The sequence below is a fragment of the Melospiza melodia genome, chromosome 11 (assembly GCF_035770615.1).
Source record: "Melospiza melodia melodia isolate bMelMel2 chromosome 11, bMelMel2.pri, whole genome shotgun sequence".
Classification (NCBI taxonomy): domain Eukaryota; kingdom Metazoa; phylum Chordata; class Aves; order Passeriformes; family Passerellidae; genus Melospiza; species Melospiza melodia.
The window spans coordinates 20,116,246-20,132,829 of record NC_086204.1 but is presented as its reverse complement, the minus strand read 5'-3'; the positions used below and the strand labels follow the sequence as shown (position 1 = coordinate 20,132,829).

At 36.5% G+C, this 16,584-nt stretch overlaps 1 protein-coding gene across 1 annotated transcript in view; it reads left to right on the top strand.

The window, feature by feature from the left end:
- Positions 1-16,584, top strand: part of AK5 (adenylate kinase 5) — an 83,761-nt gene that overhangs the window by 23,170 nt on the left and 44,007 nt on the right. Inside the window, exon 7 of the mRNA XM_063165881.1 lies at positions 16,356-16,446. Within this exon, the coding sequence (XP_063021951.1) occupies positions 16,356-16,446 (91 nt within the window). The remainder of the gene's footprint in view (positions 1-16,355; positions 16,447-16,584) is intronic.

The following is a 16,584-nucleotide window of genomic DNA, read 5'->3' as shown; positions in this document are numbered from 1 at the left end:
TTCTCTGTTATCATACAGCTGCCCAACTTGAGATGCTGGTTTGGGCTTTTTATTTGTTTGCTTCTGAATGCTGATTCCAAAAGACTTGCACTTACTCATTCTTCATTTAATTTTAAGCCTACCCCTAGAGAAATGTGGATCCTGCCGTCCTTTAAGCAGCTCCCAAGGTCTATTCAAATCTCACTGATAGCAAACTCTTCTGAAAGGCTTCATAGGAACTCTCACCCTGCTTTCCAGGTCCTAATGGCAGCCTCTGCCAGGCATGTCTTCCAAACCAGAATCCAACTCAGAGAATCTTCTCCTCAGTGGAGGAACATGCATTTGGTTTGGCAGAGCACAGGATGAGTAGATGCCTTTGTTTTGCCGGTGCCGATATTTGCGCGCATCTGTTCAGCCTTTGCATTAAACAATCATTAAAAAGAGAATTTTAAAAATCCCACTCCTCCTTCCCTGGAGTGCTGCTAGGAATAGGGACTGTTAGCCACCACCTCCCCCGTGTGCTCTCACCTTCCTGCTGCAGGCTCAGAATCTCATTTATGTGCCATCTGATGCCTGGATCTTGCGTCCTCGGCTGCAAAGTGATACAGACTTGGCAGGAATGGTTTCCCTCAAATGTAGCCCCATTGGTATCTGAACGTGGCCTTTCTCCCCACAGGTCACAGATGGGGATTTGAACTGCTTTGTTTTCTAGAGGAAACTGAGCTGAGATTTCCTATTAATTGGCCCAATGCCAACAAAACATTTTCAGAAGCCTCTCAGTAGTTTTAAAAATACAGCAGCCATAAGCAGTCTTTAATGAAAATTTTTTATGTGTTTTTAACCTGACTACTACATAGGATCTTCAGAGTATTTCTGGCTTCTTGGGCATGACCAAGTGGACATGCAAAGAGGAGCCCAGACAGTCTGGAGCATCTGGAGCAAACCTTCAATGTTTTAGGACCTTTTCAAATCAAAGGAATGTAGGCAGCTGTTTGTGGGAACCTTGAGACCACAAGTTTTGTTTGAGATTCAGGAGTCTCCCTCTGTTGTATTGTATGGTAAATCTTTATCTAGCTCCATGAATGTATATGGTTATATAATAATTTTAAAATTTATGTAGAGGGAAAATTAGAGGTGGGATGGGAAATAAGGACAATCACATATTCATTTTTTGGTGATTCAAAGCAGTGAAAGGTAAGTTGAAGCCTAAAACAAGTAACCAGAGCTTTGCAGTCACAGAAAGTCACTGAAAATTAAGGTTTTCTGTGTCTCTTCTATATTTAACAGCCCTTCTGCAGAAAAACTGGGCTAAGAGCAAGAACCTGGAGCTGTTTCCTGTGAAACTGCTGAACTAGAGATCAAGTTTCCCATGTTCTAATCACTGCTTGGTTTTACACTGCGTCTCAGCATTATTTATGTGTTACTGTTTTGCCAGATTTTGAGGAACATACAAAGAAGGTCCATAAATGAATTTTATCTAGAAATGAGTGTAAACAAACTGTTTGTAAATATATGCACATTTTATATGGGAATGATAGATGAGTAATTTGTGCATATATAGAAGCATGTACACCATAAACACTTCCAAGTTTCAAAATATTTTCAGTCTCCCATTTTATGCTTTATGTCAACAAGTATATCAGACATACCAATGTCTGCCAGAGAATGACCAAGGATGGAAACTTGCCATCTGTGTACATAGAAGCATGCAGAGAAACCTTGAGGGCAGAAATTCTTTGCTGAGGTGAATAGTATCAGTGCAATACTATGTTCTCTTCTAACTTTGGAAGTATGATAATTTAAACAGCAACCAGCTATTTGAAACCTGCCCTGCCTTTTGTACACCCAGTGACTTGAATGAAGCAGATGACTTTGGAAAAAAAAAAAAGAAACAAACTTTGACCAGTCTGGTTATAGAATTAGGCAGTGATGAGTGCATGGGCCAAGCTGATTTAGGAACTCCAGAAAGAGAGAGGGAATGTTGGCTTTGACAACCATACTATCCCAGATTTTATCCATTTCTGGCACTGTGAAAGCTGATACATGTTTAAAATTAACAGACCGTTTTTTACAGATCTGAAACTAAAACTGAGATAAGTAATTAAGCCAAGTTATCATGCAGAGGAATGAACTGTAGGAGATGTTTAAAATAACATGTCCTAAATATTCTTCAAGTTATTTTAAACAGTTCATCTTAAGGTAATTAAGCTGTGTCCTTTGGGTAAATAGCAGCTTCTCATTTCGTTCTTGTAGTTAAAGTGATGCTTAAAGAAGATTAATTTTTCTTATTTAGATGAGATATATTAAGAAACTAGATTGGAAAAAATATCTCTTCTCTGAGAAGACCTTTTGTATTGAATCAGGAATATTTATCATGCATAAGCAAATTTTCCTATCTTGAACCACAGCTGATTTTGTGAACATTCAACTGAAAAACCCAAGCTGCATTTCAGCCGTGCATTGCTGTAAACAATAAAAACCAATTTCTTACCCAAAGTTCCATTAGTGATTTCCAGCTCTAATTGCCACCAGTGGATATTTCCACCAGTGAAAAATTCATCATCAGTAACTTCGTGATTTTACGGCAAAGCCACTCTGTTGCCATTTGGTGGAGAAAATTTGCATATTAGCTCATGAAAGTTGCTACTTCAGTAGAATCAAGACTGTCTTTCAGCTCTCATACTCACAGTCCTATAAAAACGTTACTACATCTGATAGCTTGTGCTCTACAGTCCCAGTGTTTAACATCCTTATTTTCTGAATCTATCATTGCTTATAGCATCTAAGTTGCTGTCATTAGCTGTTGTTAGCTCTTTCTATTTCCTTATGCAAGTGGCAACTGAACGTTTTTTCTGCCATAGTATTCTCAGCTTTGATTCAAAGGGCAAAATGAGACTGAGTGAACTGGCCTCTAGTAATCCAATCTAGTACCATTCAGGGATTATTTGAGCATTTGCTCCTGTTCTTTCTTTTCTGTAGATGTACCCTGAAAGAGAGTGAGACCTTAAATGTTCTTGTGTTTTATTGTGTCATAAAGATACATGCATTCAGATTTGTGAATGCTCAGGTGTTGTAATGATGGAAGCCATTTAAGTGTCAGCAGAAAGTCTGATGCTCTTAACATTATGGGCTTACTCCTGTATTCTGGAGTCTTATTTAGGCTTAACAGGGTTAGCTGCAGCTACAGTGTTAGTGGAGAACTGAGAAAGCTGCAAAGTTACTCATCCATTGTGTGACTCAGGGTACACACTGCACTAGACAGCACTGAAGTGAGAACTACAGCCTTCCCCTAGGGCATTCTCCCCATTGCAGAATTTCCTTTTGAGCATTTCTGATAGCTGTTTGAAAGACTTTTTATTTTTTTCTAATGCAGTTAAAGAATATCTACCAAACAGTGCTTTGAAAAACTGTATGAAATGCTTCCTAATTAGGAAAACACCACTGTTGTGTCAACTCAGCATTTCACTGAAGTAATATATCCTTGCTTTTTACATTCTGATACTTACACATCAGAAAACAACTAATATGGCTATTTTGTGTTTCTTTTAACTGTGGTACATCATTTAGTATTAGCATGAACATCTTTGCACAGCATCACTTTTTACCATGTAGAAATAACCCAAATATTCCTGATTCAATACAAAAGGTCTTCGCAGAGAAGCGATATTTTTTCCAATCTACAGACTTTCTTGTGAATCTTGTGTGGTTTGTCTTTACTATAACTATATATGCCTCTGTATCCTTCAGCTCAGTTATCATCTTTATTACTTCCAGGGTTAACACTGGAATGTATCTTTCCATCTTACATAGTACTGCAGTTTGTTTCATTAATGGCCAGTGAATACAACTATGTGTTTACTTTGTTGTCACCATATCACATTCTGCAATTCAGCAATCTACTTAAATAATACATCAGGAAAAGAAGCCTCACAAGAACAGCTATAACACTGAAGTCAAAATTATTGTCATTTTCTGTGAAGGAAGAGCTGCTGTCCCCATTCTCAACTGTTCATCTCTTTTTGTGCCAACAGTCAGTCAAACCAGTCACAGTAAAAGAAATGAAGAATTAATGCACAAAATGTGACATCTTTTCACTGTAACTTGCTACGATCAGTTATTTATATCTAGGATTGTTCATAAATATGCTACCCCTTGATCAGTTTTGCTAAAAAAAATTGCTAAAACTACATTGTTTTTAGGCAAATCTTAACATTTCTTCGTTACGTACTCCACTGAATTTTCTGATTAAAGACTTCCTGTCTTTAATCAGAATGTCAAATTGAAGCTCCACATTCATGTTTTCAATACCAGTACTTCAAAATTCTCTGCTCTGTATAGCATGCCAGGTCTCATCTTTTCTTGTATTATAACATCCATTGTATTTTGGTAACACTGTAGTTTTTCTAATGCCAAGGTCATCTCCCTCTCTTACCACTGCAAGATGCCAATTAGGCAATTTGAAAATATACTTTCCTAGGTTCCTGCCATGTCCTGCCTTCTGGGCTTTTTTGGTCTGCTTTGTTGAAAAGAACAGACTTCTCTGTAAATGCAGAGTCCTTACTAAAAGGGAACCTAGAATGTGGGCAATACAGCTCTTGGTCAGGTTGCTTATTAAATGTATTGGTCCCTAAGACATTGGAAAAAAATATCCAGCAATCCTCTTTGTGTCTGCACCTTACTGCAAGAATTTCACCTGATAGATTCTACATAATACAGATTCACATCACCCCAAGGCAGGTAATTTCTGTTTCTTTTGCAAGAACATTCTGTCTGCTCTCTGTCTGCCTCTGTGTTGCCTCAGTCTGCTGCAATGGCCATTACAGGTTTTGTGGGTACTTTAGCTTTCATCTCTGACCCTGTTCATGGGGTGCCAGACACAAATGAGCTCAGTTCCAGTACTGTGAACAGAGGGTTTTCTTCATTTATGCATTTCATGTTCCGTCATATCTCTTGATCTTTAGAAACAGGGTCAGGAGCCGTGTGAATTCTGAAATGAGCTTGGTTTTAAGGACTAATCATTATATCCTTGAACTACAGCCAGGAGACCACTCCTCAGAAAAATCAGTAAATTTAGTAGGGTAGCTGTAATAGAGAATTAGTTAAACAAATTTGGGTATTTTCTCATCGGTTAGGTCAGCACTTGGCAACAGAAACCATGTCAGTGTTTCTTGGGAAGATGCCCCTGCTGAAACCCTGAGCTTAACAACCACTCGTGTTAGTGGGAACTTTTGAAAGAATTTGTTTCAGAGCTTCTTGTTAAGGCTGCACAGCAGTTTGTTATAACCCCAATCTGGTAACATACTTTGTAAATATCAATTATATTTTGGGGTCAAAGGTTGCAGTTGATATTTTTAAATTGAGAAAATTTCAAGCAAAACTGCATGATTCCCTTTTCCCCCATGAATTACACAAGCAGGGGGACATTTGCCAATTGGTTTAAAAAAAATGCTTTGGAAAAAGATTGACTAGAAGATAACGGATATTTGCCATATGAAACAAGGCCTAAATCTAACCTTTTTTGAGTACATGATTTGGCTTGAGGATGAAAAAGAACAAATAAAAAATTCTTAATCAGGAATAGAAGCTTGTGAGAACTTCTTCACTGGAGTATGGATGAGAACAAGCACATAGAGAGCGTCTCAGCCTTCTCCAGTGACTATTTCTGTGTGTACAGAAAGCTGTGCTGCCCTGAGAGGAGGGTGTGCAGGGAACCTACTGGAAATGACATACAGGGAAGTACCAAGGGTCTCATTACACGAGGCAGAGGAGTGTTGAGCTAAATTAGCTGGTATGCAGCAGCGAGTGCTTGCAGAGCCAGCAGCTAATGGGCTCTCTGCAGACTCCTGCTCCCACACTGCAGGGAGGAGGAGCCAGCAGCCCCCTCAGATCCACTGAAGGAAGGGCTCTTCAAGAAATGGGGGCTGTTCTGATCAGTGTAGAAGGGTCTGCAAGATCTTTTTTTTATGAAGTATTTGTATTTAGTCAGTTCCCCATGTCCCATGGCATAATTTCAATAGAGAGTAAGCTTTACAAATAATTAGGATCTGCCTCCAAATTATTTTTCTTCTATTTTAGCAGAGATTACTCTCAAAACTAATAGAATCAAATAAGAGATGACAGTTTTCTGGAAGTTTGGACACTGACTTCCAAAATCTTCTGGGAACTAGAACACTATAGTACAAACTATAGGAAATTTTGTTTCCTTTCTACAATAATGGCTGTATAAAACATATTCATTGTTTGAATTACAGTTTCAGAAAACTAATTTTAAAAACTAGCATATCTGAACTGTCTTGAAAACTGTTAATCTTGTTGTTGGTTCTATAAATTATCACAAGTCCACTTTTAGATGGAGTGAGTATTGATAATTCCTCCTTAACATTTATCATGCCTATTGGAGAGGATGATGACCCATAGAGTGAAAAAAAAAATTTATCTTTGATATAATACTCTCTAAGAGTTACAAGAGCTAATAAGATTTAGGATCTGCAAAAGGAGATAATTGGAATTGTATTAGTGATTACTTATTAGGAGATTTTCGGTGGGAACCCATTTAAATATTTTTTTGTTAAAACATATTATTACTGTCAAATTATCCAAGTAATTTTATTCAAAATGAAAACAAAAACATTATAGAAGGAGAAAGGAACATTCAAAATATTTCGTTTTCTATCTCCCTACAGCTTAAACTACGTGGGAGAATAGGTACATAAAATTCCCCCAATCCCTTTCATATTAAAAAAAAAAAAAAAAAGGATGTATTCATACTGTCTTTTTTTCCACTTTAAGTTGTTTCACTGCAAAGGTAAACAAACCTTCGATTTCTTTAATGCTTTCTTTTTAATTAGAATTCTAACAGAAAAAAAAGTGCAGTGGAAGATATCTTCATAAATGAAGGCTTAAAGATATCCAAGTAATCAAAACTAAACATCAAAAATCTTAATAATAAACTTGTTCTATCCCTACAAATTGCTTTTAGAACTTCTTACATTTGCTGAATATATTAACACAAAAGAATAAACTTCCTGTTTTCCAAGGTCTGTAAGTGCCAGGGTCCACAGCCTATGCCCTTCACTCTGGATCACACGAATGGTTTTAGTAATATTTTTATCAGTAGTAAAATTTTAATAATAAAGGCAAACATAAATCACACATTCATTATCTTAAGGTAAATTAAAAACAACATATGGTTGCTAAATTTTCTAAATGGCTACTATTTCTAGTCACTGTTTGAGTCCCAGGCATTACTACAACACTGGGGAAGGTTGACAGAGGCAGACCTTCTGTGTACTTTTAGCTGGTTTATATTACAAAGACAAACACTTTGAATGCAACTAATTCTGTAATTTGTTGCCCATATTTTGCTGGGGTCCCAGTAGAAATTAATGCCACTATGTAGCTGCAAGATTGAACTTATTCAGGCAAAGCAATCAAGGGTTGAAACAGCCAGAGCCAGCCATACTAGCACAAGGCAGCAAATGGAAAGGTGGAAGCTTCACAGATTATTTCTTTTACCAGGTCACACTGAAAACAAACAAACAGCCTCAGAGTGAGGAGCAGCACCGTGTGTCTCACCCAACAGGAAACCAGAGCAGTGGTGAAGGAGCTGCCCTGATGCAGAGCTGTAGCCAAAACTATTTTAATACAGAGAAAATCCCCAATTACAAAATAATTACTGTTCAGTAAATGTAAACTAGTGGATTCTGGTTTAGAATACCAAAAGCTCTAATTTTCTGCAGATATTGAAGGAAAAGTCAGTTATAGCAGTTTTTATAGATAATGTTATATGAATACTCAATATAGGTTGCTTAGCTTGCTTTTGCAATAAATTATTTATATGTTAACAATTAATACTAACTATGGTATTAGACCCCAAGTATTGGAGTTTCAGGCATTCTGTAAAGTACTTAGCTCAAACAAACAGCCAGAAGAAAAGCTGTGAAATTCCAATAAAAGAAAGCTTACAGAGTCTTCATTTTGATCTTTCTTGGGTCTTTGTTTTCATTTTTCTCCTGCAACACACATGATTGTCACATTACATGCATTTCTTTTCCACATCCCTATCCCTTCTCAGATTTAATTTTCATAGTGAAGGTGATTTTTCTAATTTGTGCTTTCCAGTTTTCTGACCAGCTCATTGGCCAAGACATTTCTTGGACATTTATAATGCTTTTAAAAATAAATTCATTTTATTAGTTAGGGCTTCAATAAAATTGTATTTCATTTAATAGCCTCTGGGAAGAAATATTGTCAAAAGCTTTAAAAAAGTTAAACAAATCAGTTCCACTTCATCCACGTGTTTTATGATATTTAAAAAATGCTTTCAGCCTACGTAATCATGTGGGATTTTGTCCTACATTTGTTTCCAAAAAATACATGCTGGATGCAAGAATGTCATATTCCGTGATGACTAAAGCAATCGTTTCTGTCAGTGTCTCCTCAGCTTGCCAGCTTTCATTTATAAATCAAGTAGTCTCCTTTTTGCTCTGAAACAACATGCTCCAATAATTTAGATGTCAAAACAGAACTTTCTGGTACAGAAATTAAAATAGCAGTGGCTCACTTCTTGCTGCAGGAAACAAACTCAAATCCTTCCTGCAGCAGCACAATTGGAAGTTGGCTTTATGAGCCATCCTGAACTCAGACTGACATCTGCTGAATATTATCCTCTTTGAGAGGAGTCCTACTTGTAGAGATAAATCTTTTATTTCATGAAAATTTAGTACTTTTTAGCTTGAGATGACCAAGGAAGGGCTTAATATCAAGGATTCCAGTATCATTTATGAAATTTATTAATATAGAGATGCCCAGTGGAAGTGCTGCTTATTCTGGGTCAGAATTTAGTTAAAACACAGGAACTGTGTAACTGAGAATTAAAATTTATTTTTGTCTTCCAAGGAAAATAGAAAAGTCAAAAATTTTCAAACATTCCCATTCTTACAGTGTGAAATTCCATTTTAAAAAGCTACAACTATTGCAGATGAAATTATTTGTCTTGCTAAGGTCCTAGATAACTAAAAATGTCACATTATTTCTTGATTTAAATGCAGATTTTGCATATGAAACACCCACATCATCCAATGCTTAAGCCTATGGTTTACCCTATACTTGTTCTTGCAGCTGAGTCATTAGTCCTCGTGCTTGAATAACTGGCTAAATTTGCAGCTGAAATTAACTCAGGGCATATTTTTGTTAGGTTTCAGATGGTAGCATTCTTCCTTAGAAAATTGTGATGAAACATAGGCAAAAATTATATTTTTGATAATAATTGTTATCAAGTCATCTAATAGTATAAGACCAGACAACAATATTTTAGTATTTTGCTTTCAAATTCTCTTCCAAAAAAGCCAACAGGAGAAATGCTATTGATCTTGAAAGGGAAATATTTGACTATATTTGGCAGCAGCATCAGTGTTTTTCTTTGAAATTATTTGCAAACTGTCAATAGAAGAAAATAGTATTTATAGGAAGAAATGTATTTCATTTCTGACTTTTTCTAATTTTTTTTTGTTTTCTTATTTGAATTACAGTTGTTGCTCATTGGACCTTTTGGGGAAGCCAGTGTCACTGTATATTTATTCAGGGTGCCTGTCTGTGATTTGTATATGCTGTGGGAGCTGATGCTAGAAAATTATTTGGTTATGTTTTAAACAAGAGTGACACAGGAGCTCTGTAGGCAAGGGGAAATGTATATATTTTAAAAATTTTAATCAGGAAAAGCCTTTCTGCACACAAACATACTGGTTAATGTCATTTAGTTATAGGGCTCAGTCTGCCTCATTTGCAGTCAAAATTAGCAAAAAAAAAAAGTATTGAGGAAAGCATTTATATTAACATATGAACTTATTGGTGGTCAGAGCTGTTTCACTGAACTGGGCGCACTGGGAATGTGAATATTCCAGTATTCATCTCATGGGGTACTGGAAGAAATAAGGGAATTGTGCTGTAGCAACTGATCCTTAGCTGGTTTATTCCCAAAGAACAAGGGCACATCCAAGCCTCATAGGAGTTTTCATAGATAAAGGTGGAAGAAAAACTATTGGAAGACAAACATTATTATTGTGGAAAGAAAAAACAAAGGCATCTGGGGAAGTGCTGGGTAATTCTAAGTCTTTCTATAATGTTCCTGAGCTTTATAAAGCAAAGTGACAATTACAGCTTTTATTGACTGAGCTTCATGCCACTTGTTTGTACCTCTGTGCCCTTTGTCTACATTTCCAAATACTGAATTTTACATTAATGCTTCATTATTGCAGCATCACTGAGCTCTGGTAAATAAGAAAGGCAAGCTAAGGCACAGAGGGCTGTTAAGGCTGTGTGAGGATTTGGACAGCTTTGAGCCATACCTGACTCTCTGTAATCAGTAATGTCTTTCCCCTTCCTTTGGGGTTAGGTGCACTAAAGTAAAAAATCAGACAATTTATTCTAGACCCAGTGGAGGTAGAGAGTAAGATGATTTCTCCCTCAGGCTGAATGTTTTCCTGGCTTCTACAGGAACAGAGTAAAAATTAATTCATGGAGCATCTCCTAACTCAGACCATAATTAAGTTTTCCATTCAAGCTCTTCAGAAGTAATCTGTCTGCATGCTCAACACCACTGTTCTGTTTCTTTGTAATATCATTTGCCTCTTTAAAAGCAATTTCCTTTAAAAAGTAAATGCATAGTGAAAATAACTCCAACAGTGGAATGTATATTTTTTAAAATAAGGAAAAGTGTTTGTACTTCCAAGGTAGAAAAGATCTCTACATGTTCATATACTAAAGCATTTCTTTGATTTCAATTAATCTTCAAAAATAATTAACATAGTCGACTTTACTATAGAAGCTGCTGAACAGATGTAATACATATCAGGGTGAAAGTTTTCAATGATTTCCAAAGTGAATATGCACACAGAGTTTATATGCAGAGATGCTGGCTGTATTTATAGCTTGAGAAGTTCCTACTAGAAGTAACTTATCTGAAAAGTCAAATAACCCAGAGCAAACACATGCAAATCATGTCCTTTTAAATGCTATGTGAAGTAATGCATATGCTGCCTAATTTGGTTCTGATACCTGATGATTTCCAAGATAATTATAATACTTACAGTAGGGGTCATGGTAGTATAGAGAAATAGCTGAAACATTTGAACTGTTTGTTACTGTGTTAAACTGACTTCAGTTAACAGAGTTAGAGATACAAATATGGTGGAGGATAATGCCTACTGGAAGTTCAGAGTCCCTCTTAGGAATGGAGAACATGATGCAAAAATGATTGTGTTAATAAAAGAACAATACATTTGCTTTCCACATAATGGTCACCAGCCTTCCAGATGAATATCCTTATTGGGGAAAAATAAATTAATCAACCAGTGCTCTTGAATATGTGCACTGGCAGAAAGGCTTTGCATCTTAGTGTTATGAAAAATGTATATGTTCCAAACCCACTCTGTGGCAACATCAGCTTCCCTATTAAACAATCAATTGCTTCATCCTCCCAAGTCCATTAATTTTCTGTTACCCCGCCACCAAATTATTGATTTCTCCCCTCACCCCCAGTCACATCCAACTCTCCTTCAGTTTGTCTGCTTTCTGCTCTAGAAGGGCCTGTAATTGCACCGTGTCTTTCCCATCATCTCTTGCCACCACACTGCCCGAGGCACTCATTATTATCAGCTGCAAACTGCTGTAAGTCAGGTGTTGCTCAAATGATCACAGCATAAAGACAGAAGGTCTCCCTCTGTCTACCTATCAAAAGCTATTTCTCCACATAAATGTACCAAGACAGGCTATTACTTCTGCTACTGTTGTTTCCTCAGGTGAGAGTTGCCATTTCCTTGCTGTTGCTCTGTTCAATATTCCAAGTTTGGAAGCTGGCTTTGCAGTTTTACTGTGAGGGGAGGGAAACTGCCACAACGCCGCCACACTTGTGTGCCGTGGCACTAAGTTGTTGAGTTTAGGCATGAAATAAGAGAAAATAATTTTAAAAAAAACCCCAAGCCTGTGTTTTGTAGTAATTTCAATGTTTATGGACTTCCAAATTAGTATGAAGGAGTCTGTGAATAGAAAAATACAAAATTAGTAGCTTTGAATTGCACCTATTTTGAGTCCCTGAGTTTAGGATACAGAAAAGCTACCAGCAGTTGCTGCAGAACTGTCAGCTCCACTCAGGGCTGCTGAACATTTACCCCCATGCTTGTTTACACTGACAGCAGCAGATCCTTCAATACAAGTGGAACTTGAGAAACTAATGATACACATATGAGGACTCTGCAATTATTTATGAATACTCTTTGAAACTCCTGTGTTTAAAAAAAAAGGTGCTTATTTTAGATAACCCAGAGTATTCCTTATGATTGTAATAATGGTGTCAATATCTCCAGTTCAGTTTGTTCTAAATTTCTGTCTGATACCAATTTGTGACCTCTGCTAATTGCATAATATTTTTAAAATCATTGGTGAGCTCTAGTGTAATTTCAGTTGTAGGTTTTTTTGTGTATGTGTTAAAATACAATATAAAAATTAATTTGAGATTTTGGAGTATTTGATGGATAAGAATGAAAATATTAGAAATAAAGGATGGATTAGAGAGAAATACCTCTCCCCTATGTCCTCATTCTGCCATATAGTGGTGTTTTGAAAATTTTTTTGGTTTTGTTAAAGTGGATCACTAAAAATACTTTATAATAGTATTATATTATAGTATTTATTATATAATATATTATGTTTTACTATTTATAGTATTATAATAGTTCCCTGAACTCCCAGTGTGCACATTCCAGCCTCATTTCAGTGCCTCTGCTTATTGGTTTCCCTATACAAGTCTTCAACTAATTTTTCTCACCCCCCATCCCAGTGGTTATTATACTACTTTACATATTTTTCCTCACATGTTTCTTTGCTGTTTTCCCATGTTGCTGGTGTTTTTCTTTTGATTTTTCCACTTAAGAGACGCAAACTAGGGATGGAACAGCAATAATGCAGGAATTTCTGTGTGGGTGTCCAAAAATGGTAAAGCAGCACCTATCCCTCAACAGTGTCTCTCACTTCACCTTTTAGTATTACCAAGGGTAAAATAGAACCAGTTCTTATTTGTTTTCAATCCTTCAGGAGCAAATGCCTGCCTAAATCAGGATGAATAATAACAGTGTGTTCTCATCGCATTTGTAGCTGCTGAAAATCATTATAACTTCCTCAATCTTATGACTCCCCTTATTTTACTAGGATTGCCAACTTTTCAACCAAAAATACCAACACTTAAGGGACAGTGGTGCAATCTGGCTTCTACACTAGATACCTCTTAAAAGCGTGGGAAAACCATGGTACAAGAAGCCATGTTCTTTTTTCTGTGGATAAACCTTTTTTTTTATTTAAGAAGAAATTTTTCCTCACTGCAGGTGATAATAGATGGGTAATTTTTCCACTTCCTAAACAACAATTGTGTTTCACCTCCATGAACCTGGTTAATGGATTGTGAAGTCTGAAGTGACGTTCTGGCTATGTAGAGTAATACTGCTACTTCCCTGAATTAGATCCTAGCTTAATTTTATTAATATTTTTCTTTTTAGGAATAATTTAAAATTTTCAAATAATGGGGAATCCATTGCAAATTGTGATAAATTAAGCAGTAAAGACAGTGATGAAAGAATAAATTTTGCTGTTTGCTCCATTCTGAATTTATCTCATTTGCTCTTCATTCTTGCATCTTACAATTTTGTCTTCTGGATATAAAAACTTCTAAAATTTTTCATTCCCATGGAAAGATACAGGATAAAGATCATTGTTATAGCCTCTCTGGAAGCCCCTCCAGTTTATCAGCTGTGGATACTGGCACTGCATCAAGCATCCAGGAGCTTTCACCCCTGTGCCAAAAACCACAATGTTATGTTATGTTTAATTTGGACATGGCTTATTTTCTTTTCATTGACATCTATCCTGTCCTAAAATAGAGGAAATTGTCACCTACTGTTGTAGATGTTATTTAACTGTTATTTAAGTACAGGTTTGCTTGTGGTTTTTTTATGCTTTCTCCATTTCTAACTTTATTTCAAGCTGCACAAACAAGAATTTCCTGCAAGTCTTACTAGCTTTCCTGTACTCCAGTTTGAAACAGGTGGCATCTCCCCCTGTTTTGGGAATGTTTTAGATAAAACACGTGCAAAAACCAGCGGTTTCATTGGAAGTGAAACAACCCTGAAGGGGCAGTGCCAGGCTGAATGACACCCTAACCCAAAATTCTAGTTAACTGCATGATGTTTGTCCCCTGACAGATGTGAGGAAAAAAATTCTGCACTTTTTTCTTTAACTTAATACATGGTACTACCAAACCTCCATTTATCATCATGGACTGGTGAGATTTGCAATTTTCAATAACTCAGACAATTTTTCTGTGGAGCTCCTTCTGTTGGCTAGGATTTGTTGGGTGCTTATTTAGAAACAATAATAATTTTCTCTCGGCCAGCAGCAACAACCACCTGCATTTCCTAAGGCTCTTATTTACAATAGAGAAAATCTAGAAAATATTTTTCATCATTTTTATATAACACCATGCCAGTGACAGGGTCTGCAATTCCACAATGCTTATGTGAAAATGAGATACATTTTCCAGATAATTCATCATTAAGCCAGTCATCGTTTACTTAAAAAATAAAACCAAGCACAACCCCCCAATATAGTTTAGGAAGGTTTGTGAAACCTTGGTTTCCAAATGGGATGCTGTTAATCCACTGAGGTCCTCCCTAATCTTTCCCTGCCCCAACAAAACAGACAGCATTAAACAAAAACACCATTAGTGCCTCATGGAGGGACATGCCATAAAGTGAGGTCAGACCTCAAACCCCTTTGGCCCACAGGGAAGAAACACTTTGCTTCTTCCTGCATTGCTGGTGAAGAATATAACAATGCAGACAACAATACAGTTAATGTTTAATAACGTTACACCTCTATAAAATATAAGCCTTGACTATAATTAAACTGAGACATCCCTTAAGAAACCCCTAGAGGACTTAGTTGCAAAGAGCTATGTATTGAAGCAAGTAGGGATTTGTTTTCAGTAAGGAAAGCAACCTTTGGATTTAGACAGGTTCTGCTAAAAATACAAGTTTTACTGCTGTTTTGACTAGGGTTGTTTGAGTACCGTTTATCTTTTATTCAAGCCTCCATTAATTACCAAGGATTTAATTTAAAAATATTTAGCATTTCATTGAAGTACAGAACTCACGAGGTTACTTAGTTTCTTTCAAAAATAATTTTTCCATGGAAGCTACCTTGCCTTCCTGTGGCTCAGAGTATTACAATTCTTATTTTGTGAGGGGAATACTGAATCTATGTGCAAGCTTCAAATAATTGGTTTTCTTTGGGTGACAATATAAGCTTTCATTACAAAGTCCAGACTTTTCAGAATGCTGAACCACAGCTGGTGTTCTTTGAATAGGAAAGTTGGTGTTTCAAATTCTTGGAACCTTTAGAACATTTTGAGATTGATCATGTGTTTTTTCATGGTAAACTGGATTATTCAGAGGAATGCTATTAATAAGAAAGCAACTCTGTTGTCTCTTCAAGTGTGGTGGGACCTACACAATAATGATCAGACACAACCTGATTGCAATTTACTGGGTTTTATGCATACACATACTCACAAAGATTATATATGTCTTCCCTAGCATACGTTAGGAGCACTCTTTTCCTTCAACAAAGACATTCCAAAGCTGCTCCTTGTGTATTGATAATGAATTGTCCAAAACTTTTATTTTATTAACGGCTGTTATATTAACAGCTTTATTTAAGAGCTATTCTTCCATAAGCCTTAGTTTTGACACAAATTAAAGTGTAATCCCTCTAGTAGGTAAACACAAACAAATTTCTGCTGTAGATTTTTTTTAAGTGCTTTGAGTTGTGGCAAATACTAGATGGCAGAAGAATTTCTCAAGGTTAGATAAATGTGTGCCCAGACAGATGGTGACTGCTGCAGGATGAACTTCTGAGTGGTCTTTAGGTCAGACCCTCAAACTCCATTTCTAGAACATGTCAAAAAACTCCATATATTGATATTTATAGTAGGCTCATCTATCTGAATAGGTGATGATCTAAATAAATAAAAATTCATAAATACAATAAGGAAAATCACAAACCCACTGTCAAGCATGTCACTGTAGCAGAACTTCCCCCCTGCCACCGTCACCTGGCCATAAAAAGAAACCTGTCAGACAGAGCCTAGAAAAAACTTTACAAAATTAAAGTCAACATTTAAATGATTCATACCTAAAGCAATGGACAGCAAACTTTAAGATAGAAAGGCTCCTATCAGGAAGGCTTGGGCTGAGAAGTCACAGTACATGTTGATGTTCAGCCAAGTAGTAAGCAGTGCCTGATTGCCAACTTTTTTCTTTTTTTTTTAGTTTGACGCAGACAGAGATGAAGAAGAAGTGTTCTCTGACATAAGTTCTGCAGTTGACAATAAGCTATTTGCAAACAAAGAGACTGCAGCAGGTGAGTTAATGTAAGATTTAAAAAACCATATTTATTGTACTGCATTTGACATTGGGATGCCTCTTTCATATTCTTCAAGTTTGGATGTGGGTACTGTAGCAGTCTTGACCGACCTAAAACATTTGCCCAATCAGGGAC